This window comes from Alosa alosa, chromosome 10 (genome assembly GCF_017589495.1).
Source record: "Alosa alosa isolate M-15738 ecotype Scorff River chromosome 10, AALO_Geno_1.1, whole genome shotgun sequence".
Lineage (NCBI taxonomy): Eukaryota > Metazoa > Chordata > Actinopteri > Clupeiformes > Clupeidae > Alosa > Alosa alosa.
In genome coordinates this window covers 20,696,968-20,724,944 of record NC_063198.1, presented here as the reverse complement: position 1 = coordinate 20,724,944, position 27,977 = coordinate 20,696,968, and the positions used below count along the sequence as shown (strand labels likewise).

At 45.0% G+C, this 27,977-nt stretch overlaps 1 protein-coding gene across 6 annotated transcripts in view; it reads left to right on the top strand.

Moving 5' to 3' along the window:
* Positions 1–201: 201 nt before the first annotated feature.
* LOC125302452 (low-density lipoprotein receptor-related protein 1-like) overlaps positions 202–27,977 on the top strand; it is a 159,986-nt gene continuing 132,210 nt past the window's right edge. For all 6 annotated transcript variants that reach the window (XM_048255626.1, XM_048255625.1, XM_048255624.1 and 3 more), the window contains exons 1-2: positions 202–846; positions 21,511–21,633. In XM_048255626.1, coding sequence (XP_048111583.1) covers positions 732–846; positions 21,511–21,633 — 238 coding nt within the window. In that variant the 5' untranslated portion in view covers positions 202–731. The remainder of the gene's footprint in view (positions 847–21,510; positions 21,634–27,977) is intronic.

Here is a 27,977-nt window from a genome sequence, read left to right as displayed (position 1 = left end):
TCCCATTTACAGCGTTAGTTCAAAGCTTTTTCCTTTGATTTGGCGACAACGTTTTTTCCACGTTTGCACCAATCAACGTATGCTGCGCTAAGTTCGCGAAGGAGGGATGCAGCCAACCATTGGTGTCGCTGACGTCACGCATCAGCCCTGGAGTTAAGGGTTGGAGCTCACTTAGAGCTCAATTTGTGTTACCACCAGCAACAGAGGCGGTGGAGAGTGTAGGGAGAGACTGCTTTCCCGTTTTTTTTATTTTTTAATGGCACGAACTGTTTCGACCGGTTGTCACAGAGAACAAAGGAGAGGATAACGGCGTATGGTCTGAACACGTTGCAACCTAACCGCCTCCATACCCTCCTTTTTGTGCATGTGGAGCAGAGATCCAGGCAAAGCTACCTAATGTTCTGTGCAGTGTGATAGCCCAATTTCAAGCATGAATCAGAGGAACCCTTAGCCACTCCAGGCTGGGGAAGCCTTGGCTCTTTCCTCGCGCTTGAGAGTATCTCTCCCCTCTGCCGGCAAAGTAGCCTACCATACAGTTGGAGCACTGTGTGAGTGCGTGTTCAGGGGCGCACACAGAAGGGAGCATCGCCCGGGAGATCTGGAGCTTTTGCGCGGACTAGGCTCCTGCTCCTGCCGCTGACGGAGCCAGCAGCTGGGTCTACTGGAGTTCGCGGGGCACCCCTGATTTTTGTAGCCTATTTTTTTTTTGTTGTTGTTGTTTGTTATATTTTATGTTGTCAAAAGCCATGATGTTGCGTTATACTGCAAACCTGCTGGTGGCTGGATTGTTCTTCTTGGGATTTTTGCACAGTTTTGAGGTGATTCTTCCTGCCAGAGCTATTGACGGTGAGTACCCATAACGTTAGTCCACAAGGTTTGGGTTGTCTTGGCTAATGTCTGATTGGAAACATCCAGTCTGTTTTGCATTTGACGTTTGATACAGTTCTTATGAGAGTGTTGTCTGTTCAACCAGTCGCTTGCTCTGAATGCATCTTGCGTTTTATGATCTCGATGCTTACACTTCTGTAGCCTACTCCAGCAATAAAAGCTATGCTTTGGGAAGTGAGGTGGCAGCAGTAATGTTGAATGATAAACTGGCTCGATTTACAGCAAGCGCCGATTACCAATGCAAATGACTGAAGGCAGGCTACATGGCTAGGAGTAATTCTGTCGATTATGAAAATTTGACACGGTACTCATTTGTGGCTTAGCACAGTCGTCCAACACACAACGTTAGCCCTCTCCGGGCACATTGTCACATCCATGCACAGGCTACCAGAGGCTACGCAAGTTGGGAAATTACCTGTCATGTATTTCCTCCACGCACCAGTTTCGAAAAGAGGACCGTCAGTTCAGTCCCAACCAAATACTTCACACATTGCCTACTAAGTATTTCTGTGCGTTCAATGTTTATTTCTAACGCTGTTATTGTGATGTATGCTACGCAGTACCTCCCCATGCCAGTTATACTGCGTGAAATGTCAATTTCTTTGTTATAGCAGACAGTATTATGTCAGCCTCTGATTGGTCTATGTGGAAAAAGTAGATCGGCGGCCTGCAAATATGAGTGAAAACGAACATTTCATGACTTTGTCTAAGCTATTCAATCAGCTAGTCCTCACCCCAAATAGCGGTCATTCTGTCATGTTTCCAGAGACTAGAGCGACCTGGTTGTAAGGCAAGTCTTTCAAGAATCACGATTTCTGTTCGACGTTGACATCGCAGTGTTGTGTTGGTGGTGCATGTAAATTTTGTAGCACAGCACATGCCTCCGAGAGGCCTGCCACGATTCCTCGAGCAGGCTACTTTCTCCCCTGGACACGTTTAGGACTCGGGGATGACTGGTGTAGAATATGAAAGGCAGCCGGCACATTTGAATGCGCAGAAACAGTCTGTCTCTGCCAACATGGAACAAAATCTAGAATACGAGGACCTACGTGACTGACAATTAAATTAAACATTTAGTGATAAGATTGACTGTAGCATGCAAACATCCCCAAACATTATTGAATATACCAAGGCATGACCTAGGACACTCTAAATTATGACAGTATTGGAAATGGCATTATTCCTCCTAATACTATAAGCTACACATTTCCTCCGTCAAAATTAAATGTTAAAGCCGCTCATTTTTCCTCATATCCCCAGACCTTTACAGGGCAGATTCAACAGGCAGTCGAGTGCGTAGTCTGCACACTTTCAATAACTCGTTCTTACCAAATCCTTCCTGACCTCTGGAAACAATTAAACGTGCACGCCCCCGAAGGTTTTGTAAAGGCGTAGAGGGGCGGGTTCACTAAGGTGTCGGGTTCTAAGAAACATTGGTGGGTTGACCCCCAAACTGAAAATGCAATTGGCCATTTCTGACTTTCCATCATGAAGAGTTTGCATCAGTGGATTCCACCTTACCTGGGAACATGTAATATATGCTTTCTCTCCCCCATGAAGCAGATTAGAAATGATCTCAGTGGATTTCTATTGTTATATGCCTGCATGGCTGACAGTTGTAGCCTGCGTACATTTTGGAAATTTGTACCCAAGTGAAAAACGTTTTTAGGGTTTTGCATATCTGTTTAGCTTTGTGATTTAAATGAGAATTTGTTTGACTATACAGTTTAACCATCCAAAGACCCTGAGCTGAAGGCTAAAAGGCTAGCATGTCATCTATTCTGTATGACCTGATGAGATTAGGCTACACACCTAGATTGTTTCCTTATGTCAGAGATAAGAGCACCAAGATAGATAAGAACTTTGGATTGGTTCCTGCTCTGATAAATGGAAATGGTACTGAGATAGCTGGTGGATAGGTGGATCAAGACCTTGACCATATTTGTTTAGTTTCAGATAAATTTGTCTTGAAGCTTGGTGACGTTGGAAATCTGCTGGCCAGATTCTGGAGTGGAGTTGAGCATCTCTCAGTAGCCACCTACACAGATAGTGATTTTAATTGGCCTTCAAACAGTCTTTGTTCCCAGTAAAAAACTTCTTTTGAAAGCCAAACAAATATCCCCAGTACTCGTTAATGAGTGGACTGCTGAATCAGAGCCCCATAGTATAGTAAGTGATCCCGTGAGGGAAATTTGGTCTCTGCATTTATCCCAATCCATGAATTAGTGAAACACACTGAGCACACACGGCTGCCCCGGATAGAAAATCCTCACCATCTTCTAAAGACAACAAGGAGAATTCAATAGGCCTACCCATCACAAATAATTTGATACATTTGTGAAATATGTCTAATAATCACAGTTTAGAGTGGTGACTGCTGTTATATGGATATCATAATGGGAAGGCATAGAAGCAAACTTTAGAGAATGACAGATAAGTTAGTTTGACACTTGAGTAGCCAATACAGATAGGCCAAGTTTAAATAGATTCCAGGTCATCATGCTTTGCTGTTTCAGCTCTGCCTGTGTCTTGTGTGTGATAAGGTGTCATCAGTTGATCTGCCCCAAAGCTGCCTGACTCGGAGACCTTGAATGAAGGATCCTTTATTTACAGACATGCTCTGGAGTTATCGGAGGTTTGGCACAAAAACTGTTTGTCCTTTAAAATCACTGTTTGTGTAAGCCCTTCAAGAAGCCACTAAAGTGTTTAGTGTGTTATTTCTTTAAGGACAATGGAAACCAAGTGAGCGTGCTCAAATTTCAGACAAAGACAAAAGACAAAAGTCTAGTCTAGTTTGCATTTTGATGACATGGGACCAAATGTCTGTAACAAGGATCTCTGTTAAAATGTTGAACCAAAACCCATACCTACACTTATTTAATTCAGTACACTACTGTAGCTGGATTTGGGATAGGTCCACTGGGACTTGCAACATCAAAGATGCAACCAAGTTCTCCGCACGGCTATTTCTGACCCTGCACAAGTGTAATAGTCGGGCATGAGTCATGGTGACTTTATGTGCCGGAGGTTGACATGGAAAGCGCTGTGTGTTTGTGTTTACAGCCTTTGGTCATGGAAGGGCTGCGGGTGCGACATCCTGGCCCAGCAAATGGCGTGGGGCTGTGTGCCGGCGCTGGGGCTCTTAGCCTGGTCTTTCGTGCCACCCTCAGAGGATGTGGTGGGGGGTTAGAGAGAGGAGTTACAGTGTTGTGTACAAATGTTTTTAATGGAAAGAATGCTGCCTTAAGATTTTAATGAGTGTTGCACTGGAATGAAAGATGATTTGACATATCAAGCATGTACATCGATGGTGAGATTGAGTGAGAGTGAGAGAGTGTGAGTGATAGATAGATAGATAGATAGATAGATAGATTCATGGATAGATGGATACATAGAAAGGAGGATATATGCAAAGAAACAGCAGAGGACAGGTCAGGAAAGGAGAGAATATGGAGACAGCAACACTAATGGAAAAATAAAGATGGGGGAAGAGAGGAAGGTGTGTGAGAGAGAGAGAGAGAGAAGAGAGAGAGAGAGAGAGAGAGAGAGAGAGAGAATGAAGGAGAAACAAGTCATGCCCTCCTCTTGCCCCACACCGTCATCATACTCAATAAAACATCTGCATGGAGAAAACCCATTAATCTTGGAAGTATGCATGGTAAGGAAAAGGAGGGCAGGGTAGAGAAAAGAGGATTGTATTCTCTCTCTCTTTCTTCCTCTCTCTCTATCTCTCTTTCACCTCTCACTCTCTCTCTCACTCACACACACACACACACACACACACACACACACACACACACACACACACACACACACACACACACACACACACACACCACACTCACTCTGTACCCATAAGCTCTAGATGTAGCTTCACTTCTCCAAGTGCAATATCACATAATTGAGTAATGCAGAGAGAGGTAGAGTGTAACATGAGTGAATCTGACGGGGAAAGGATGAAGCTGCTTCTTCCAACTGTGCCTGAGCCTGAAGTCGTCTTTTCTCTCTATCTTTCTCTCTTTCTCCCTTTCTCTCTCTCCCTTTCTCCCTCTCTCCCTCCTCCTCTCTCTCTCTGCAGCCAAGTTCCTCTGTTCAGCTCATTCCTTCATCCAAAGCGACTTAGAACAGCTTACCTCTACCAAACTCTCACCCTTTATCCCGTGTTCTGCGCTGGTTCAGCTAAAGGGTTTCTTTTAACAGCCCTGCTGTAGACCTTTGGACACAAATATAGATGGAAAGTAAAACCCAGAGGGCCTGAGGGTTATAGATGGAAGCAGTTATGGGTTATATTTGAGCCTTCCCTTAGTTAGGGACTATTAAGAAACTGGTGGGTTGGGTCAGTATTTCTCCTATTTGTCATTTACTCTATGTGGTATGTCAACACTATCCTGGTAACCCTCAGTGAATATTTCATATCTAGGGCTGAACTGATTTGGCGAAAATATCTAATAGCATTTTATTTTTTTTCCGACTGATATTGCGATGGCGATTTGCAATGTGAATCGAGTTTCAGTTCCAGATTCACCATATAATACATTTAAAACATGTAATGTGAAATATGAACTGCTCTATCTACTGATCCAAGTATGAAATTATTTCCAAATATATGTGACATTATTAACCAATGAGGGTCAGAGTTGCTAGCTGCACAATGAATTGCAACCAACCTTTGCGATTTGGTAATTGGTATATTGGTAAAACAACACAAGAAAGACGAGTTTTATAGCTTGTGAATGACCTTCATTTGAGGTGACATGGATGAGGAGTATGGGGATGGTCTTCGAGATGCTGTTAATTTTATGTCTGTGGTTAGTCACTGAGGAGAACGGATGTATATATATGATCACTGTTCATGTCTTCTGCCAACTCTGTGTTATTAACCCTCAGTGAATAATACGTTATGTCATTGTGGTGTGCTGTGCTCCATGGCTAATTTGGGAGCTTTCTGTAGGAGTGCTGGGTGGAAGGTGGTCTTGATCTGTGGCTGAGATCAGCTGGGCTGGTATTGGGTATTGGACAGCGCCACTCGGGAGTGGCCATGGAAAGACTTCGGTCAGAAAGTCCATAGCTGTGACGTTAGTCATCTGCAGAGAGAGAGAGAGAGAGAGAGAGAGAGAGAGAGAGAGAGAGAGATCTCTAAGGTGCTTTTGGATGATGGGGGATTGAGGGAGAGGAAGGGTGTTGGAGAGCCTTTGCTAGGGAGAAGACAGGAGTTTTATGAGTGAGGGAGTTGAGATAATAGGTCAGACATGATGAATATTGGCATAGAGTGCAGAGGGTTTCTGACTTCATAAGGAGAATGGTAGGTATGGAGAGAGAAGGTGGAGAGGAAGAGATGAAATAAACTTAGTCCCATCTCCTCAGATGTAAACCATACAGATATTATCATTAGTGTGAACTGTGGATTAACTTGAAACAAGCATCCTCAAGGTTGGGCTGACTGGCAGGAGCTAACTGTAGGTCTGAGGGGAAATGCATGGCCTTGTATGCTATGCTTTGTTTTTAACAGGCTTCGTGGCCACTTTTTTAACTTGTTCTCTCCAGACTGTGAACTGTTGTTTCAAAGTGTGGAAGGAGTGTGAAGTAGGCGTGGAGATAGTTGTGGTCAATGTGGAGGGTAAGACTGGTAGGGTCTAAAGAGCTTATTTCAGTGATTTTTGGATAGGTGAGCCCTGGCAGAAGGATTGAGGGGGGAATTCATCTTTACACGTCTCCTCCCGCGGTGCCCTTGATAGGAATTGCAGAAAGATTGGATAGTTATGAGCCAATGAGGGGATAAAGTAGACAAATGACTCACAGCGTCAAGGGCACACTGAGGAGAAGCCACAGATCTGAGACGTGTGTGTGTGTGTGTGTGTGTGTGTGTGTGTGTGAGGGAAAATATATGGGTGGGAGAGCTGTCTTTGGAAACTCTCTCTGTCTCTTTCTGACTCAGTCACACACACACACACACACACACACACAAACACACACGGGTGATTCCATTCCACCCTGTATTCACAACTGTCTGAACTGCCGTCAGAAGAGAATGTTGCTGAAGATGAATGATGGATGCCCGTTAATGCTGAGTGCCCGCACAGATGTCCATTCCTCACCTGCCCTCACGCCGACTCACCTGCTCACTGATGCTGCTATTTAGTGCTGCTGGCTCTTTTTCCAATCTGAGGAGGGGAAGTGTATGTGTGTGTGTGTGTGTGCCTACTTATTTTATTTGTCATATTTGAGTGTATGCTTATGTGTTTATGTGTCTCTCTTTATAAATGTTTATGTCTGTTTGTCTGTGTGTTTGTGTGTGTTTGTTGTGTGTGTGTGTTCAGTGTGCGGGCATCTGCTTGTGTGTTTGTGTGTGTGTGTGTGTGTGTGTGTGTGTGGTGGGGGTGGGGGGGCTGTGGAAGTGTGGATTATTAAGACTGTCCTTCTTAGAATTTTCTTATCTTTTTTCACAGTCAGGCTTTTGTTAAGTTCTGTGTCCTTTGCAAAGCATTACGCTATTTTTTAATAAGCAGACTCCGACACAGTAAGTTCGCTCCTAATGGCTTTGTCAAAGATGTAATCGTGCAACTAAATGGTTTGCTATTGCTCTTTCTAACAACCTTTATCTTAAAGTACACTGAACTGTGCGGTTTCTTTGTGCCATTTCTTTGTCTGATTCTACTGTTTCGATCGACTCAGCACCCTTTTATTTTTTAAGCTATGAGGCTTTGATCTTCAGGTGGGCCTAATTTCCATCGATTTCAGACAGATGCATTTCAGACTATGTTAAGTTGTGCATTTCTCCAGAAACAATGATTTCATTATCAATTTATTGTGATTCTACAACATTTCAATACTTTCAGTTAGTGATGGCCAAAGGTGAACCACTGAACCACAGCAGTGTGAACCTAGCGACACTAGCTGAAAAGCAAAAAGATGGCCGCCACACATACATTTTTCAACATAAAAGTCCTTAGGAAACCAATATTTTTGGTTACATATACTGGTTTGGGTAAGGACTTTTATGTTGAAAAATCTACATGTGGCAGCCATAGTGGATTTTTTCATTAGTGTTGCTAGCTTCACACTGCTGTGGTTTAGTGGTTCACCAAAGCTTCATTTGCCCATCACTACTTTCAGTTCATTCCTCTGTTAAATAAAATAAAATAATATGTCACAGCGTTACATGCTAGATTGAAAGCCGGAGTTTTATCTCTGGCTCTAATCCATATCTATGTACAGTGCCTATAAAAAGTTCACCCCCCACCCTTATTCCCCCTTTTATTACTTTAATAAAGGGAATCTTTGACAATTTAATTGGCACGTTTTTACAATAATTGACAAAAATCCCCTCTTTAATGTCAAAGTGAAAGCAAATTTCTACAAAGTAATGTTAATTAATTAAAAATATATAATACAAAATAAGCGATTGCATAAATATTCAGCCCCTTAGAGTGACTGACCTAAATCTACAGTTGTCCAGCCAATTGATGCTAGTCTCACACTTAGTGAAATTAAAACGCCTGAGTGCAGTGAATGTGTATAGTATAGTAATATAAAGGCACATGCGTCTGGAAGGTCCAGTTACTGGTCAATCAGTATTCCTGGCTATAATTCCACCATGAAGACAAACGAACACTCCAAACAACTCAAAGAAAAGGTTATTGAAAAGCATAAGCGAGGGGATGGATAAAAAAAAAAAATGTTCCAGTCACTGAACATCCCCTGAATTTCAGTGAAATCCATCATTAAGGAATGTAAGGAATATGGCAAATGTGCAGATCTGCCTTGAGCAGGTCGTCACCACAAACTGAGTGACCGTTACAGAAGAATACTGGTGGGAGCGGCCACCAAGGCCCATATGACAACTCAAGGAGTCAAAAGCTTCGGCAACTGAGTTGGGAGAAACTCTGCATACAACAACTTTTGCCTGAGTTCTTCACCAGTCAAAGCTCTGTGGGTGAGTGGACTTATTAAATGTCAGCTAAAGTTCGCCCAAAGACATGTGGTCAAATGGAAGAAGCTTCGTTGGTCTGAAGAGACCAAAATTGAGCGTTTTGGCCATCAGACTAGAGGCTATTTTTCGCTTAAATAAAACACTGCAAATCACCAAAAATGCACCATCCTTAATTTGAAGCATGGTGGTGGTAGCATCCTGCTGTGGGGATACTTCTCGACACCAGAATATTGACCAAGAATATTGTGTTTGTTATTTATTTGATTACTGAGGGAAATCTCAGCTTGACGAGAATGAGACAAGTTCAAGTTTTTGATCTATGGGGTGCCTCCTTGTTTGAAGTGTTTTGGGGTTGAACTGTTCCGCAGAGGACATCCGTAAACATTTCCCAGCAGTGAAACCACCCCACACATGTGTGCGTTTGTCTCTTTGAGGTGAAGTCATCCTTGTTTGGGAGAAACCGCTCTGAGTACCCATACTTATACATAGTGCATCATCTTGGCCCCCCTGACTCATCCAGATGGTTATCATTTCCCAGTGTTTGTCACCCCTACCCGCACGTTCTCCTGGGCAACACCCCTTCAGTCGCCAAAATAGAACTTGCACAGTCTGCCCCAGGGTTCCACTGCACTTTTAGCACTGGCCTCCTGCCCCAGACGTTTGTCCCTCCTTAGCCACCATACTGTCTTCATAAACACAGCTTTAGCATACATAAACCTTGCCTGGAGCGCAGCAGTTCAGTCATAAACATGGCAGAGATGCAAACTCATTTTAACACTGCTTCGAGCCAGAATGGCGTCTGGCGGATAGGGTTGCCTGAGAGGAAAGCGCCTGCTGGTGGGAGGCTGATGCGGAGGCTTTTTAAAGTCTACTTTGTAGAGATTTCTATTGTGGGGGGAAGCAGTTGCGCTGACCGTAGACCTTCTCTCACAAAAGGGCCTGTGGCTGTAATTACCCTCAGCCAACTGCTCCATACGCGCCGGGGAGGGTGAGATTATTATGGGCTGTTTTGAGACCTTGCTAGCCAGTGCCCAGTCTCTTTCCAACTGTATGTGTTTGCGGCCAAAGACGTTTTAGCAGAGATCGTCAGGCTGTGGGCTTCCATAGTTTCACACCTGGCCAGCTTGTTGCTCAGTGGTTATTATGGGATGGATGACAGGAGTGAAGCTGGGCACGGCAGGGGAAGCTGTCTCCAGTAGAGATGGAGTAAATGTCTGTGTGTGTCTGTGTGTGTGTGTGTGTGTTGTGCATAGTGTGTGAGGGGACCAGAGGTGCTCAATTAGCAGTGCTTTGTTGTCTTCGTGAAGGGAAGCTTGACACATGCCACAAATTGAGATTTGATGAACTGAATTGATGAAGAGCAGTGAGCCACTTTGTCAGAGCTTTGTGTCTGAACGTCACATTAACTTTGCACTGAGGTGCGGACAATACATTTGCACCATGGAGACACACCTAGGCAGCAGCCTGCAGTGATTTTTCTTCTTCCTCGTCCGGTCATTTCCTTCATCTCGTTTCCTTTTTCTAAATGAAATAAGAATATTAATCAATATCACAAACAGTGTAATTAAAGTGTAATTAATATGACTTGCACATTTCAATATTCTTTGCAATTTCATGCAGGGAAGCATCCAAACGCATTAACCTTCTCAGAATTAATTTCACTGCAATTAAATACTGTCATTATTTGATGCAGTGTAATAATTAATTAGGGAACATTTTTTAAATGGACAACCCACCGACATGGCAGATAAAATGAAATGGGATTCATACACATCCTATCTGGGAATTTTGCTCGGCATAACCAACACTCACTGTCACTCACTCTCTATCTGCCCCCCAGTCACACATCCATGAACACATATGCAAGCACTCACATACTACATTACCTGGCCACCCATAGCTTAGCCGCGACCCCCTGCTAGCTCAAGCAATTCCAGGTGCTGGCCATGCTTTGGTAAGCTTTTTGTCATGCTGTGCAGACTGTGAGCTCTACATGATAAGACTGCTTGAGGGATTATTGAATATTTATACTGAGAATGTGTGTGTAGGGGATGTTTATGTGGGTCGGGGAAAGCCATGCCTGATGATGAGTACTCAGATGGAGACGGCAGGTATGGCGGTTCCGTCTGGGCATCTCCCAGCTCTCAATTTCCATGCACACCTGCTGGGGACTAACAGTTAAGTCCTCCACTTTGCACTGATAAATGTTCCACTTTCCCTTCTCATTTAGATGGAGATTTTGACCAGGCCCAGTCCAGTCCAGGACATTACTAAGTGCACAGTATTAGTAGGGCAAGTAACATAGTGTTATCTGTAATGGCAAAGAGTAAGTTGAAAGTTTAAATTGGGCTGTGAGATGTGCTAAGCATGTGTGGAGGATGGGGGTGTGAGATGTGGCTGGTTTGTCAAAGTGTTTTTTCTTCAGGTTCAATACATGTCCCAGATCTCATCAGTAACCTCAAACAGATAGCATTTGCATTTAGTCATTTAGCTGTATTGTTAATTTCTATGTGACAGCACTTGCAATTGAGGGTAAAGGCTGACAATATGTTGTGTCCTCCCAAGGTATTTTAAACAGCTGACCTTGGAGTGGTTTGTTAGCATTCATGCTGTTTGGGAAGGTTTTGTTTTTCCAGTTCCACAGAGAAATATTTGGGAACTTGTTCACATACTATAGATAACCACAGTAGCCAAGTAATAACCCACCATAGCTAAGAAGAGGGGAAAATAATAAAGCAACATAGCTAAGAAGGAGGAAAAGATACTTGGATAATGCAGATATCCACAGTTCACACAGATATCCACTTGAAATACTTGGATGATGCAGATATCCACAGTTGTGCTCACAGGATGTGTGTGAAAAATGTCCTGTTTTTAAATCACCGCTTTTAAAAACAAAACAAAGTCATTTCATTCTAAAACATTCCTCTTGTAAACATATGGCTAATATCTTGAACTGATTCAGTCACCGTGAAACAGGCTCTGCTAAATGGTCCTATGCTTGAACTCGGAGCGGTTAGACGGTCCCAAAGCAGCGGCGGTCAACTAAATTTAAATTTAGCCAGACCAGCATAATCATTCTGCTTCTCTTAATGGCCTGGCCAGGGTCCTGAGAAGGCATGTGTGTGGATTGATAGCATCTAGAGCCACTTGACCCACAAGAAGTCCACAACAGTTTCCGCAGGAGCGGAGTTTGCTCAGCCGTACACCATTGTGCTTTGCAGCAGTCTCCAGACATGCACATTCCAGCTGTTAATTCTGTAACACCCATACATACAGTATGTGGACATACTTGTATACCTCTAAACTTCGCTATGTCAAGATATACATACACACACACACACACACACACACACACACACACACACACACACACACACACACACACACACACACATACATACATACACACATACACACTCGTTCATATCTAGACACATTAGTGTAGATAGATTATGTACTTTTACATACATCTGTAAACATGTTCTTATTGAACTCTACATGCACCTTTCAGACCTCTCTGTACCCCATCTCTCTCTCTCTCTCTCTCTCTCTCACACACTCACACTCACACACACACACACACACACACACACACACACAAACACACACACACACACACACACACACACACAGTGCCTCATGTATCCTTTGATCTAATGCTAATGGTTATTTCCTGACTTTCTGCTTGTCTTGTGGATTATTCGTGTAAAACAATACAACGCCCCTCTGAACAAATGAATGAAAAAAAAAAACAACAGCATAACAGCATCACTTTTTAAAAGATCCGTTAGAAACTTGCGGTATTTTCATAAAACATTTACCACAGCCTCCAGTCTGCATTTTTTGGCTGTTTTTGTTTTGTTGTTTGTTGCTGGAGAGCGTTGGAGGCGCTTTTACGGCTCTCTGTAAGCAGCCTTATTTAAGAGGCACAGCTGGGACATGAAACACTATTTTTCAGCCGTCTGTTTCATAACGTGACAAATTGAGAGGGACTTTGGTTTTTTCTTCCTCTTCTTCTCTTCTTTCCCCTTTCTTCTGGCGTCTCTCTCTCACTCTCCTTCGCGCTCTCTCCATTACAGAAAAATGGAGTCATATTGGTTGGTTTAGAGAGAGAGAGAGAGAGAGAGAGAGAGAGAGAGAGAGAGAGAGAGAGAGAGAGAGAGAGAGAGAGAGAGAGAGAGAGATTGGTTGGTTTAGGGAGAAAGAGGAAGAGAGGGGAGAAGAACGCAGCGGAAAGGAGTTGAAGAGAGAATAGAAAATATAAAGAGAATGTGTGTAGACTAGAGAGTGAGAGGGTAAGTCATAATAACAAGGGATGTGTTGCTTGAGAAGAAGCAGAGGAGAAAAGAGAAAGAAGGAGAGAGAGAGGGAGGAACAGAGGGAAAGAGCAGAGAGTGAAGGTGACTTTCACTCCCCAGTTGGGAGTTCTCAGGCCAGGACTGTCCATGAGGCTCCACTGAGGTCAAACCTAGGGGCCTGACTTATGACTTATGCTGGGGGGTTAAGAGCGGGCCTCACAGAGAATTTGGTAACATCATCACGGGCCCCAGTATGCCTGCCACTGACCTCTCTCTCTATCTGTCTGTCTCCCAATATCTCTCTCTGTCACTCTCTCATTCACTCTTATTTTCAGTCTCTCCTGTCACAGAAATGCTCTCACTCTCTTTCTCTCTCTCTCTCTCTCTATCTCTCTCTCTCATTTAGTCTCCCTCCCTCTCGCCCTCTCTGTCCTGGTCTCTTTGTCACGGCTGTTTGCGTGGTAATTACTGATCAAACTCATGCCCGTGCTTCAGTGAAAGCACCCAGGCGGAGAATTCCTCTGACCCGTCCCAGAGTCTCTAAGGTTTTAATGACCCAACCTGCCCCCTCCCTCCCACCTCCCCTCAGCTCCAACGACCCCTCACCCCAAAGGCCTCCTTTTGTTGCACTCCCCCAAACATTCTCCAATAAAATGGTGCCACATTGATGTTGTTATTCTTGAGTCGAAAATATCACGCTTGTTTTTTTCATCTGGAACAACTGCCCCAGTTTGCCTGCAGGATCTCCTCATCAAGGCTTTGACAGATTCTTAGGCTGCCTTTTAAAGACTTCACTCAGATATATATATGTGTGTGTGTGTGTGTGTGTGTGTGTGTGTGTGTGTGTGTGTGTGTGTGGAGAACCCATCGGAACTGGTGATGCATTGCCCATTTTCTCCTTGGAGGTGCACTATGTGGAATTCTAATAGTCTATACATTGATGCGTTTGATAGCAATTTCACCCCATCACCTTTTGCAGAGAGAGGCTTTGATTTGCTGGTTACACAGGGGAGACAGACATGTAATTAGGTAGATAACTGAAGCTCCATACGTGACTGTGCCCATCAAACGACGTGAACTCACTGTGGTGTTGCCTGAGTTGATGTATAATCGAGGGTGTGTCATAGTCAATTAAGATTGTTATTATGGACCCTTTCAAGAGAGTTCCATTATCAGCATCATAGTTGGCCCCACAAGACTTCCTTTTTAACATTCCATATGTTATCTTAATGCAGAGGAAGTAGATTGGGGCCCAAATAGAACGTTCAAGCATTGTTTTTGTTTACCTTGTTGAAAGGGTCCATACAGTATGTATATTTGACTTGGCAGAGGAACCCAACGGTGCTTTTAGGTTACTTCAGCACATGGTGCAATTCCTTCCACTGGTTTCTCTCTAAATAATAGATGAGCTCAAAAAACATATTCAGATTTCTCAGCAGGTTTTTTTTCAATCTCAGAACAACTGGAATTGGGATGCGCTCTAAATAAAGTCAATTTTAACTTTCGGTGTACATTTCTTCCCCTCTCAACCAGCACTTGATTTTTGCCTGTGCTCTTTCATCTCTGTTTAATGAATCTGAGGTGCATTTTAAAAAAAGAAAAAAAGATCATGTTAAAGAAAAACGACCCAGATTGCTGTCTGTGCAACCGTTATAAAACGTAAGGATCTGCAGGACGGTCTCGTAATCTCCATCCCAGTAAGCAGAAGCAAGGATATGCCCCAAAACTAAGGGCATCAGGAGAACAGTCTGTGCCACAGGCCCTGATTTGTAACACTGTCTCTGCCGAATGGGTCAGTATAACTGCTGATTTCTCCTCCAGTTATTTGACTTGTCAGAGAAAGAACAGCCCTTTATCGTGGTGTGCTTACTTTAATGAACATCACTATCAGTGGTAGACTAAACGCTGGCTGGGGCCGAGGCTGCTCCGTTGAGCGTGTCTGCTGCTGCCAGTGGTGTGAGAGAGCTGGGCTCTGAGTGCTGGGGACGTGTGGGGATGTGGCGGGGAGATTTTTTGGGCTGGCCAGAGATCAATGTCAGAGTGAAGTGTGTGTAGCAGTGCTTAAGATGGCACACTGATGCAGAGAGATGGAATGTGTTGTAAGAGTCATAGTAAACACTTAGCCTGTGATTTAGGCGGAGACAGTTTAATCTCATTTGGCCGAGATCCTGTCTTGTGGTTAGTCTCAGCTTGACGTTGTGCAAGTGTTACATGATCACTTGAACATAGGTTCTTATAGCAAAATTCATAAAACAACTTGCCACTCCAAGAACACACACAATTGACACGACATTGACACGATTTGCAATCCAAATCTTTTTGTTTTGTATCTGCTCCCATTTCTTGGTTTACGTTGAAAGTAGTTTACCAAACATTTGTTTGAATTTATCGCCATGTTTTGAGTACAGTGCGACCCAATACGTGGTGTGTGTGTTTGTGTGTGTGTGTGTGTGTGTACTTTCCCTCTGCTATCTCCTGACAGCCGAACAGAATGCAGCTGTGCTACATTCCACAGCTGGTTTCAAAACCGCCTCGTCGCACAGGCCGGCCGACTGATGTGGTGCCCCTTTCACGACTCGTCGTTGCACTCATGGTCTGCCAAACGCGGGCGCGCACGCGACCACTCGCCCCGGAGAGCTCGAGCGAGTGGCAACATTACATAAAATGTGGGGGTTGGCTAAGTTTGGGCCGCGCTGGTCTCGGCCGCGTGATGCCGTCGCAGTTAGCCAGCTAGTCAGCTAACCCCTCTGACTCAACTTCGCCACTGAGCTCTCCAAAACACGGCATTGAGAAAGTATTTCCTAGCGTTGGTGTTCGCTGCCATACACTGGGGCGGTGTTCTGATGCGAACGTAAATGAAGGAAATGACTAAACACACAAAAAAGCCATTTGAAACCTTAATCCCCTCTTCAGTGTCAGGCGAACACACTTAAGTCTGTAGGCCCTGCGTTGCTGGCTAACCATGCTGAAAGCTGTTCTGTTTTTAAACCGTAGACTTCTGGAACAGTCTCTGGAACTGTTAGCTTGGAGTTTGCCAGCTGGAGATCGGAATGGAGCTTTATGGAGCTGAGGGCAATAAGCCAGGAGTTTGGTATGGGGAAGGGTGGGGGGGGGTTAAAACACATGGGCAGTGATGTGAGGGGGTGTGTGGTGTGGTGTGGTGTGGCAGTGTGAGGAGTGTGTGGGGTGAAATGTGAGCTGTGGCAAGACGGCGACATTTGTTTGGATAGTGAGAGGGGGCACATCCTTCCTTACTGATTGAGTTCTTCCTGGGACTGTGGTGTGCAGACAGTGCAAAGGCAAGGCCTCTCTCTCTCTCTCTCTCTCTCTCTCTCCCTCTCCCTCCCTCTTTCTCTCTCTTGCTCTCGCTTTCTTTTTTCTATATCTATTTGTGTGTGTGTGTGGGAATGAGAGAGACAGAGACGAAAAGGAGTGTGTGTGAGTGTGTAGGAAAGTGAGAGAGAAACTGTGTGTGTGTATGCGTGTGTAAGTCCTAGTGTGTGCGCTGCTGAGCAGTAAAACAAAACTTGCTTGTGAATGTGAGCCTGTGCAGTGGAAAAACACAGGATGGCTGCCCTGCCTGGGACCCCTCTTCTCTCTTCTCCCAAATCTTTTATTTTCTCTCTCCTCTCTCTTTTACTCTCTCCCCTCCCCTCTGTTTCTGTCATCCTCTCCTCTTCCTCTTCCCTTTCTTCTCTCTTCTTTCTGACCATCCTCTCTCTCTCACTCTCTCTCTCTCTCTCTCTCTCCTCCCCCTTCTCTCTTCAGACCCACGACACACAATCCCCATCACCGCTGACGATGCCATCACTGGTTGCATAATTCATTGTTCGTTTAGAAGCAGCAGCCACAAGCCCTGTGCTCAGCGGGAGATTGCTTCTTTTCCTTTTTCAACCAATGGCACCCCCCCACCACCACCACCACCACTCTGAGGAGCATTGCTTTAGTCCATTGACTGAAGTGCAAAATCAGGTCAGGTGAAAACCGCAGAAAAACACCCCAACATATTTTCAAAGTCAGCCGAGTTCTATTCATACCGCACACAGAGTACAGTGCATTCATAGCTGATTTGTTTGCTCAGGGCTTGTAGCCAAGTGTTCAGAGGGTCTGAAAGTCCTATTGGTCTTATTTCTGTACTATTTATGAAGTATCATAGTAAAATGCAATAGTTATTCAATTTAGTTATACATTATAGCTATTGTGTGCTACAAAGTAGGAGGTAGGAGGTCAGTGTAAACGTAATGACTATTGAAATGTCAGTTGTTAGCAATTTAAATTGAGGAATTTACAGAAAGTGGAACTAGCACAAAATCATGAATGCAGTCAGTATGATGTCATTGCTCACACAAATATAAATAGTTATGTCCAGTGGAAATATTAATACTGTTTTTAGTCCTAGTTTAAACAATTACTGTCTATTTTCAGGACTAGTTTGAATCATAGGCCATAGATCAACAGTACATACCAATAAAATATTCCTATAACCACCTTTTAAGACACAAAACATTGTCCTGATGGCCTGTAGTATCATGCACAGCTCTGCTTAACCCATGCATAGCTTTGCACTGCACTCTGGTTTTCCCAGTAGAGGAAGGTATATGTAGTTTTCCTTCACCCAACCGTATGTGTGTGTGTGCGTGTGTGCGTGTGTGTGTGTGTGCGTGTGTGTGTGTGTGTGTGTGTGCGTGCGTGCGTGCGTGCGTGTGTGTGTGTGTGTCAGGCCAGGTCTGTGCTTTCAGGGAATACAGTGAACAGAGGGGCTTAGTGGTCCTAGCGCTAACCTGTTGACCCACTTCCCCTTCCTCCCCAGTGGCTCCTTGCTGCTGCCGTCTGTGGTGGTGACTACACACTCCCATTTTGTCCAGTGCCATTATCAGCAGCCGTGTGCTGACACAAATGTTTAAAACATGTGTGGTGTGTCTCTTGAGGTTTACGGTCACTCTTCTTGTTTCTCTCCTTCTCTCTTCTCTGTTTCTCTCCCTCTCTCTCATTCATTCATTGAAGCCCTATGTAAGTATGTCACATGCTAGGCTAATCACCCACAGTCATCATCTTATGCACAGAGTTTGAACCAGAAAAAAAAAGCTAATAAAAAAAATAATCTAAAAGTGATTTTTTTTTAGCAGGCTTGTGAACAGGAGACTGTTCACTGGGTACTGTGCTGTTTGCTGGGCTCATGCTAAGAGATTTCAGTGGTGGGGTTAAACGATGGGTGGAAGATGAAGAGAGAGTGCAAAAGGGCTGCCTTCCAGGCTCAGTGTGTGGCGTCGCAGTCAATTGTGTGACTGGTCTGGCAGTAAGGCCAAAGCAGTGAGTCAGTTTCTGGAGAGCTGTGCTAGGCGCTGTTGGTGTGTTTTTGCTGCTTAACAAATGAAACACTCAAGCTTTTGTGTGTAGTTTAACCTTGTGTGTGTGTGTGTGTGTGTGTGTGTGTGGAAGGCATTGCACACAGGTGTATTGCTGTTCCTGTGTTTGTGTGTGTGCGTGCATGACCCTTTCAGTATGATCAGTCCATACTCAGGCGGTGCCTGAGGTTGTGATAAAGACCCCCTTCATGGCCCCACGGAGGTGGAATGCGCTAAAATAACCCATAAGCTGCCGTTTATTTGGAGAACACAAACAAATAAACACAGCGTCTCAGTGCTCACCTGAAAGAGACGCAGACTTCTTGCCTGCTTTAGAAAAAAGATAGGGGGGGGGGGGACCTACCGCAACCCAGGCCCTAACCCCACCCCCCCCACCCCTTTTTTGGGAGCCTCTAAAATGACCTGTGTGTTAGAATGTTCCACAACATTCCGGTTGGGAGGAGCCCAGCTGAGGAGAGGGGGACGCCGGCCTAGGAGCCGAGCTGGGACGTGCGGAACGCCGGCCTAGTTTTCCAACAGACACCTGACTATGGGCCTGCACTGGAAAAGACTCTCCCCCTTAACCCCAAATTAGTCCCTAATTGCTACTCCATTCCTCGACCCCACCCCCCTTTTGCTGATGTGTGGCTTTGCGACAGGCGAATGGAACCAGCCAGGCATCTTCCGAGCCTGTGCTGTGATTGGTCTTCTCCTGTTCCTCTTGGATTTCCCATAAAACACCGTTCCTTGCTCGTGTCTAGATGCTCGGTGTTTATCGGCATATTTTTGGCATCATTTGCTCGTTCCATTCTCCGTCACCATTCCCCGCTCCTGCTCTGTTTAGCCTGCAATTGTCCTGTCTCCCTTCAGAGTTTGTTGAAATTCTCGAAGTATACTCGAAAGTTTTTTTTTTTTTTTTTCTCGAATACAAAAGTTCAGTGGCCTCCATGAGTCTGAGTGGGCCAGCTGCAGCTGCAGAGCCAGACAGGACACACTGAAACCGGGCAGCACTCCCGCCCCTCTCCTCTCTCCACTCTTTGAGGAGGACTGAGGCATTTTCCAAGCAAGGCCTAAGTAGTGTTTATATGGAACAAGTCACATGGAGGAGCTGAGAGGGAAAATATTTTTGTTAAAGTCGGACTTGGGGGTTGGGGGTGGGGTGGGGTCTGGTGGGGGTGGAATCCGGGTTGGAGTTGGAGAAATGACTTGGATGAAACCATTGAAATCACAGGTCTGTGTAAGCAGGGCTTTTACTTGAGTTGCTGATGAAGGACTGGCGGCATTGGGAAGAGATCTGGCCCTGATCTGGTATGAATTTACTGGATCTGCACCACGTTGGGAAGAAAACCTGTCCAACGTCAGCTAGTTAGATCAGCTTTCTCTCTCTTCCTCTTTCTTTTTCTCTCTCCCTTTCTCCCTTTCTACATTTCTTTTTTTTCTTTCTTTCTTTCCTTCTTTCTTTCTTTCTTTCTCATTCTCTCACATTTCATCCAAAACACTCATGGAGATCTGCTGCATTGACTTCCCTGGTGATAGTTCAGGTCTGGAATAGTGCAGAAATGACACATCAGCACCACATCAGTTGCTCATAATGTGGAGTAGAAAATGAAAGTTGTCTTTGATGACAAAGGACTGTTATGAAATTGGACTGGTTCATCATTGCCACCACCAGAACCGCTTTGAGGTTTGGAAAGAATCTAAACCAGACAGTCAGGATGCCTCTGCAATGATCTCCAGCCGGAGCTAAGTCAGGTTTTCCTGTGTAACCCCCCCCCCCTCCCCTCCCCGCTCCACCCAACCCCCTCCACTCTTCATCCTGTGAAGCAGCGATTCTGGTTGTGTTCCGCCGTGTTTGTACTACCCCCAAGCAGTCCGTGGCTTAGCTCAGACGACAGGACCTCACTGTTTAGGTTTGGTGGGGGGAAAAAAAGGGGGATGTGGTGAATTTGAGGGGGTGGGGTTGGGGAGGCGGGTGGGCAGTGAAGGTGGTGCGGTTTGGAGCACTGCCTTCTTCGACCAAATAAAGAAGCAAGTGAAATAGGGGTTATATGTGCCCAACCCCCACCCCTTGTTTTCCTTTTTTCCCAGTTTAACAGAACAAGATGTCCTTTGATGCTACTCAGACTAGTTGCATCACTGCCATTGGTCTGGGAACGGTGACCTGATCCAGCTGACCGTCTGGATGACAGGGGGCACAGTTAGGCTTTTAGTCTCCGAGGTAGTGGGGCCAATCAAAGTAGCCAGGTGGACTTGCAGACTGGTCCATAAACAAACAAACAGAGTGACTGATTGGTATCATGTCCCTTGCTTGAATAAATATGCCCACAGGAAGTCACACAAAGACTCTTTCTCTCTCCCACACACACACACACACACACACACACACACACACACACACACACACACACAGAGAGAGCCAGACTCATGAACTGCGGTGGCAGTGGCAGCACAAAACGTATACAGTGGAAAGATAAGTGGAGAGACAGAACAGTCCCACTGGCGAGAGAGTGCTTGGGCAGACAACTCTCCTATCTTCCATAGAGACCTACGGAGACCTTTCTCTCCCTGCCTCTGACACGCACCTCCAAGTTGATGAAGGAGGCCTTCACGGGCCGGAGATGGACAGCCTATCTGTCCACTGTGTCATTATGGCTGTGCTGTGAAGGCCAATGCTCTCTGAGGCCAATTAGAGAACAGATTTAGGAGGAGACGCAGGGTCAGAAGGGAACAGGAGCTCCCAGCTTTCCTTCAAAAAGTGAGGAAAAGGAAACTGACTGACAGAAATTAGTGACGTTTTATTAATGGTGCCCTCGAGGAGCTTTTTTTTTTACTTTTTTTTTAACATTTTTTTTAACCTGTCCATTTGTTTGTTTGTGTTCAGTTTTAAATGTGCAATCTGGCAATGACGTTGTCAAGGTGTGTGTGTGTGTGTGTGTGTACAGTGTGTGTGTGAAGGTGTGTGTGCTTTTTAATTATTCTACTCTTGATTTAAATGATTGTTTCTGTAGAATGATTCAGAGACATTGTCTTCTCTCCTGTGTTTCAGCCCCGAAGACGTGCAGCCCAAAGCAGTTTGTGTGTAAGGATCAGGTGACCTGCATCTCCAAGGGCTGGAGGTGTGATGGCGAGAAGGACTGTCCCGATGGCTCGGACGAGGCCTCCGACGTCTGTAAGTCAAGCCTCGTCTTCATACCGACTTTTCTGCACATGCACGGCACATCTGCGCACATCTGCTCTTGTTGTTCATCTCTCCAAAAACTCCAGTTGCAAAATTAGCTTTCTCTGTTTAGGTTTCTTAAAATAACATGAATGGAGAAACCAGCTGCCCGGACGTGATAGCAGTGGGTTTTTTTCTTTTTCAGAAGATTTTTTTTCCCTTATTCTGTCCTTCTGGCCTATTATACATAAAGAATAGGGCTGAAACGATTCATCGACTTACTCGAATAACTCGATTACAAAAATTACTCGAGGCAAAAACCCTGCCTCGAAGCCTCGTTAAATTCCTATGACGTGCACTATACGCGCAGGGATCTGATTGTTCCACACGGACCGTTGTTCAGGAAGCACACCACTAACGCGTGAATCGTGATACATTCTGAATTTAGCTGGCGGAGTCAAGATGTCTAAAGTTTTCAAGTAAAGTTTTGGGATCATTACATACTCAAAAAGGAAAAGAACAAGCATCTGAACTGAAAACATCCACTCCATGCTGTTTCACCAAGCGTCAATAAAGTAGGCCATCTATCAATCTATCTAGTAGCCTAATTGTAAAATTATTTGTTAGTAGCCTAATGGTAAATGCTGCAGGTGTAGAAATCTACATAAAACATTTGTTGTATAAATGTCAGATTTACGACTGAAATGTGTTTGTTACCATTTACTACAGCCACCTTTGATGAAAAATAAGTCATCCCCTCACTGATTGGTCCACCCTTTTTTATGGGGGTTGTTGGAAACGCTAGTACAGACTAGTATCTCAGTGAGATGAAAATTAGTGGAGATACTACGTGGGCAAAGCCAGGCTACTGCCTATCAGCCACTGTGGCTGTTTGTATACTCTTTGCAATCAAAAGCAAGGCAGCATTGATGAACTTCATTAGGAAGAACGGAGTGATCTAGAAATATACGTCTAAATGTTTGACTCTATTGAGTTGATAATGCCTCTGTATATGCTGACATTTGAACATTTATTACTTGTTACTCCATCTGTAGCACCCACAAGTCCCTTTGTCCAGTAACTACCAGTAATGCGCAAATATGTGACTTCTCTGCATTGATCAGGATTGTTTTATGGAACTGCCTTTGAAGTTGAATTGCAAACAAGCCTTTACAAAATTCATCAAGGATGTTCAGACTCTATGTCGTGTGCATGGTACACATATCCAGCACAATCCCAGGTGTTGTCCTTGTTTTATTTATGTAATTGCTCAGACAGTTTGATACACCATTGGCCCACCCTGACCATTGTATAGTCTGTTCCCCCTTGTTGTTTTGTCTCGACTATACTGCTGTTTGTCAGCTGGATACAGATCTTGTCCTTTGTGTTGCACTTATTACAAACCACATGTCTCAACAGTGTGTTATTTAGTACAGTTTAAAATGTCTCTATATAAACTGTACTCTTCATGAAGAAAGATACCATATACAGTATAACAATTACTATAGTGTTTTGGTTATAAATCTCAGACTGTTGTAACTTGTGGGTTGATTTCAGTCCTGTGCTGTTTTGATGGATGACTGTAGGTCAGACCAATAAAATGTAATTAGTCATCTGAATGTACAGTATTATGTAAACAATGCTGCCTATGCTGTATGCATGCAGTAACTACCATTAGATACAGTCTCTCTTTTGACAGATTCTGTTCCCTGATTCCTCACTCAAACCTACACTCAAGAACAAGGAGAACCCATGTGTTTTACTGTATCTGTTCCTTGATTTGCATCTCCTGTAGGACTCTTTCTCGTCCCGTTGTTTTTTTTCTGTCTGAAGGCTTGTTTCCTACACAATGCCCCCTTTTTACACGGCATCCCTGGCCTAGAAAAAAAATAAAAGCTGATTACCAGAAGTGCAAGTGTTGCTTAGAGATAAACAAGAAAAACAGTGTTGTTAGGGGGTGGACACAGAGCATTCCTAAGGCTAAACTGAGTGGATGGACTGTTAAGTGCTGCTAATCGCTGCATTATCAAAGTGTCCCCCCCTTCAACCCACAGCCCTCCACACACACACACTCACACACACACACACACACACTCACACACACACACTCACACACACACACACACACCATGTAGAATGAAATTGCTGTGCAGTTTGGATACTGAAATTTTGCTTCAACTGCTTGAAAATGTCCGGAGCTTCACTATGTTAGCAGTGTATTGCGAACTGAGGTTTATGCAATGCAAAGTAAAGCAGGTTTTGCAAGTAAAGCAGGTTCTCCCCATAATCATGCTACAGTTTTTGCAGTATTACAACAGTATTACAGTATTATTGAAGTTTATAACTGTTGTCCTAGAACCATCAACATGTGACACACACACACACCCACACACACACACACACACACACACCCACACACACACCTTATTTTGTTCTCTTTTTTAGAGTTCCAGCAGCAGAATCTAAAGCATAGGTGTGAGGAATTGCACTCGCCACACATTTCCTGCAAAGATCCTGCTATAAAGACACCTTGAATGAATCACACACACATAAACACACATTCTCACACGCGACGCCACCACACACACACACACACACACACACACACACACACACACCCCTGGTGGAGACGGATGTTTAATTAGATTCCTTTTGCTGCATTAAGATGGAGTGCAGAGGAAACAGTGCCTAACTTCATCAGGCCAACAGCGAGCGAATCAGCTTCTTGCGCCCACCATTCACACCCAATTTACCAATTCCCAAAGTTAGTCTTTCTCCTCCATGGCAAATCCCCTTCTCTCTTTATTTAACCTTGAGACAGCAAGGGGGGAGAGGAAGGAGAGGGGGAGTCACTTCAGACAGGGAGAATGGAGGAGGACGGATGGATTGAGTGGAAGAGCGAGGGAGGGAGAAGAGGAGGAGGAGGAGGAGGACGAGGAGGAGGAGAGGGGAGGGGAGGGGAGGGGAGATGGAGTCTGTAGCACACTGTCAGTCTGGAAGTCATTAAGCACTTGCCCAGAGGAATGGAGAAACCTGCTGTTGTGTCCATGACCTGTTTTTCACAAACGGAGGGCTACACAGGCCCAGAGATCTGCACCCCCCCTCTCTCTCTCTCTCTCTCTCTCTCTCTCTCTCTCTCTCTCTCTCTCTCTCTCTCTCTTTCTTCTTCTTTCTGCCCCCCCTCTCTTTGTTTCTCTCTGTTGTGGCGATAGCACTGACAAAATACAAGAGGACGAACAAAGAGGGACCACGAGGGAACTGTTGGAACTGTACAGAAGCGACAGTATGGCAGCTGTCCGCCCGCCCCTGCCCTGTTGCACACTGCACTTGATTGGCTGCACAGATTGTACTAATCCAGGCTGAATCGGAGGCATATCACGCATTCCAGCAGAGCTCAGAACTCCACAGCTATGAATCTCACTCGGCCTATTTTGTGCTCTGTGAGCAGCTGGGTGAAAAAAAATAAACTCACAAGGTGGAAAACAGGTGAAAAACGCCACTCAAGGTGTGCTAACATCAACACCCTCGCCACTCCAAATTAGGGTCTGTTGCCGACCCCCGCCTCATTAAGAGAAGAACACAGAGAGAGAGAGAGAGAGAGAAAGAGAGATGTAATCTTTCTGAGGGAGGGAATCTGGTGCCCACTGGGGGCAGTTCTCTGTTAGTGGGTGTATGTGTGTGTGTGTCTGATTTGTGACTCTGTGTGTGTGTCTGATTTGTGACTGTGTGTGTGTGTGTGTGTGTGTGTGTGTGTGTGTGTGTGTGTCCCGTGAGTCGCAGCGGGACAAGTGAAAATGCCCTCTGTTTGTAGGAGTGGGTCCCCTGATGCAGATGCGCCAATGCACTGAATGGGCCGAGCATGAAAGGGCTTTATTTATTTACGCCGGGAGGGGTTCTGACTGTGCCTTTTGTCGGGAGCGGTGGCCATTACCAGTTCAAGTCAGAGTCTGTGCCCACTGCAGCTGCCCTAAGCCCTTCCTATGAGGTCCACCCCCCACAAAGACCGGGTTTGTCCCGGTGCTACTGGGCCGAATAAGACCGGATTGAAGGCACGCTAGCTGAAGGTCTGAACTGGCGCCCTGCTATTTGCATTTGCTCTGACTAAAAGTTTTCAGAAAATAAGAATATGTGTTATGCAAGGTCTGTCGCTGAAAGCCCAGCGGAAGCTTTGTATTACCTGGCAGCTCTTTATTTGAGATTTCTGTGAATAGAATGGCTGGGTGCCCATGCTGTGGAGACGCTTTCCCAACAACTCCTCAGCTGGGCAGCGATCAGTGCCGCTGTGAAAAAGAACGCCCAGTGAACTTTAGTCTCTCAGACAGGGAGTGGCTGCAATCATTAATTGTCTTGTTCTGTAATTATTGTTTATTTGCCCCTGTCCAGAATTAAACTAATTACAGTAGTCTATCCTGTTGGTGCATGTAAACTGTCTAGAAAATACCTTTATTTTCTTTTATTGATGTGTAATGAGTTTTTCCATATGCTGTTTATGACATCTAATATTGTGGTTACAGTATATAGTACTGCTAAGTTTGTGAACAGGTGTTTTGTTTAACAGAATTTAGTGTCTCTTTTCTGGTGCCTATGGCTGGTTGCTAATGTACACACACAGACGTGACATTGAGTTCACATACCCGTATGCACACTCTCACGGACGCTCACAAGGAGTTCCCACGGACTCTACAAGATATCAGTCAGGCTGTCAAAGAGGCAGTGCCGGCTGTCGAGATAAAAGCCCTCACTTCCTCAGACTACCTGGCTCCTGTGTGAGTGTGTGTGTGGGGCTCGGGAGGGTCTTTCCCTTGTGGCTCGATCTCTCTCTCATTTACACACACACACACTGTACACACACACACACACACTGTACACACACACACACACACACACTGTACACACACACACACACACTAATTTTTCCACATGGCCTCACCTGGAGTCTCCCACGTTGTCACTGAGCTCAGTGTCTTAACACAGGAAGCAGAGGAGACTTCATGAAACTGAGCCAGTGTGATCAGGGGCAAAACAGCCCATTTAAAGCTCTGCCTAGCCTGTCATTACCTTTGTGGGATTATGTGTGTGTGTGTGTGTGTGTGTGTGTGTGTGTGTGTGTGTGTGTGTGTGTGTGTCTGTATGTCACCTTTTGGAGGCCTCTTCTCACACACGCTCTCACACATATATTTTCAGACTTTCTTTCTCATTCATGTATTCTTTCTCTCTCCCTCCCTCCCTCCATCCCTCTTACTCTTTCACACACACACACACACACACTTTTACTGAGACATAAAGGGTTGGGCGACTTAAGACTGAGAGGCCATGACCAGTGGAACGTATTCATTAGATATGACAGGGGGCCGGGGGGTGGTGGTGGTGGGGGTCAGCGGGGGAAGGTGGGGCGGATGGAGTCACAGGCTGGCACTGGGCCCCTGGGTGCTGGGCAGCACACAGCCAGAGGGAAGCGTGTCGGGGGTTTCAAATCCACCCTGCATTATGTAATCTCTAAGGGGGCCTTCAGTGGGGACGGGGCAAGAGGGTAGTCGAGCCGGTAACAGAGGGGGTGGGCTGGGGGCTGGGGCTGTCTTAAGGGGACAGAGGGTTATATGAGGATCCTAGACACCCTCAGGCTGTGGTGACTGCTTGATTTTTGTCGAGCAGAGAAGCAATGTTGGTGATAGAAAAAGAACATGTATTTGACGGATTATTTGGACACACAAACATACACACTCACACACAGACATCCACCACAAGCTACCCTTTTCATCTGTGTGTGAGGTGGCAAGGCAAACAAATGTGTCTGTGTCCGTGTGGTGGGGAAGCCATTATTTTACAGATTGATGGTGGTGTTCTCCCGGTACAAAGTGAAGACCGCCTCAGCTCTGAGCTTCTGCGTTTACCCCGTCTTTCTCTCTCCCACTCTCTCACCATCTCCATCCCTCTATCCTCGTTCTCCACTTTCCTTCACGAGGCATCATTTGCATATCTCAGTTTTATACTGTAAGTGTTAATTAGCACTCTCCTTTGAACAGATTGGGATGCCTGTTCAGAGGTTTTTGTGAATGTATGATTATTATGGGGGGTTTTTTTGTCCTCTTCCCTTCCAAGTTTCTTAGTTTTGCATAATTTTATATAAAAGAATGCCAAGGCTTTTATTATGCTCCGAAGGTTGCCCGTGAAGTCACACAAAGGAATACTAACGATGGGAATGGCCAGTGCCCGGTCAGTCCCGGACACATTTCGCTGTGCTCTTGCGAAATGTAGGGTGCAGACACCATGACACTCGGGTATTGTGCCTTTTCTTTACAATTCAAAGAACATGCATTGAACTCAGTTGGTAATGACTCTGAGATTTGTTTCACAGT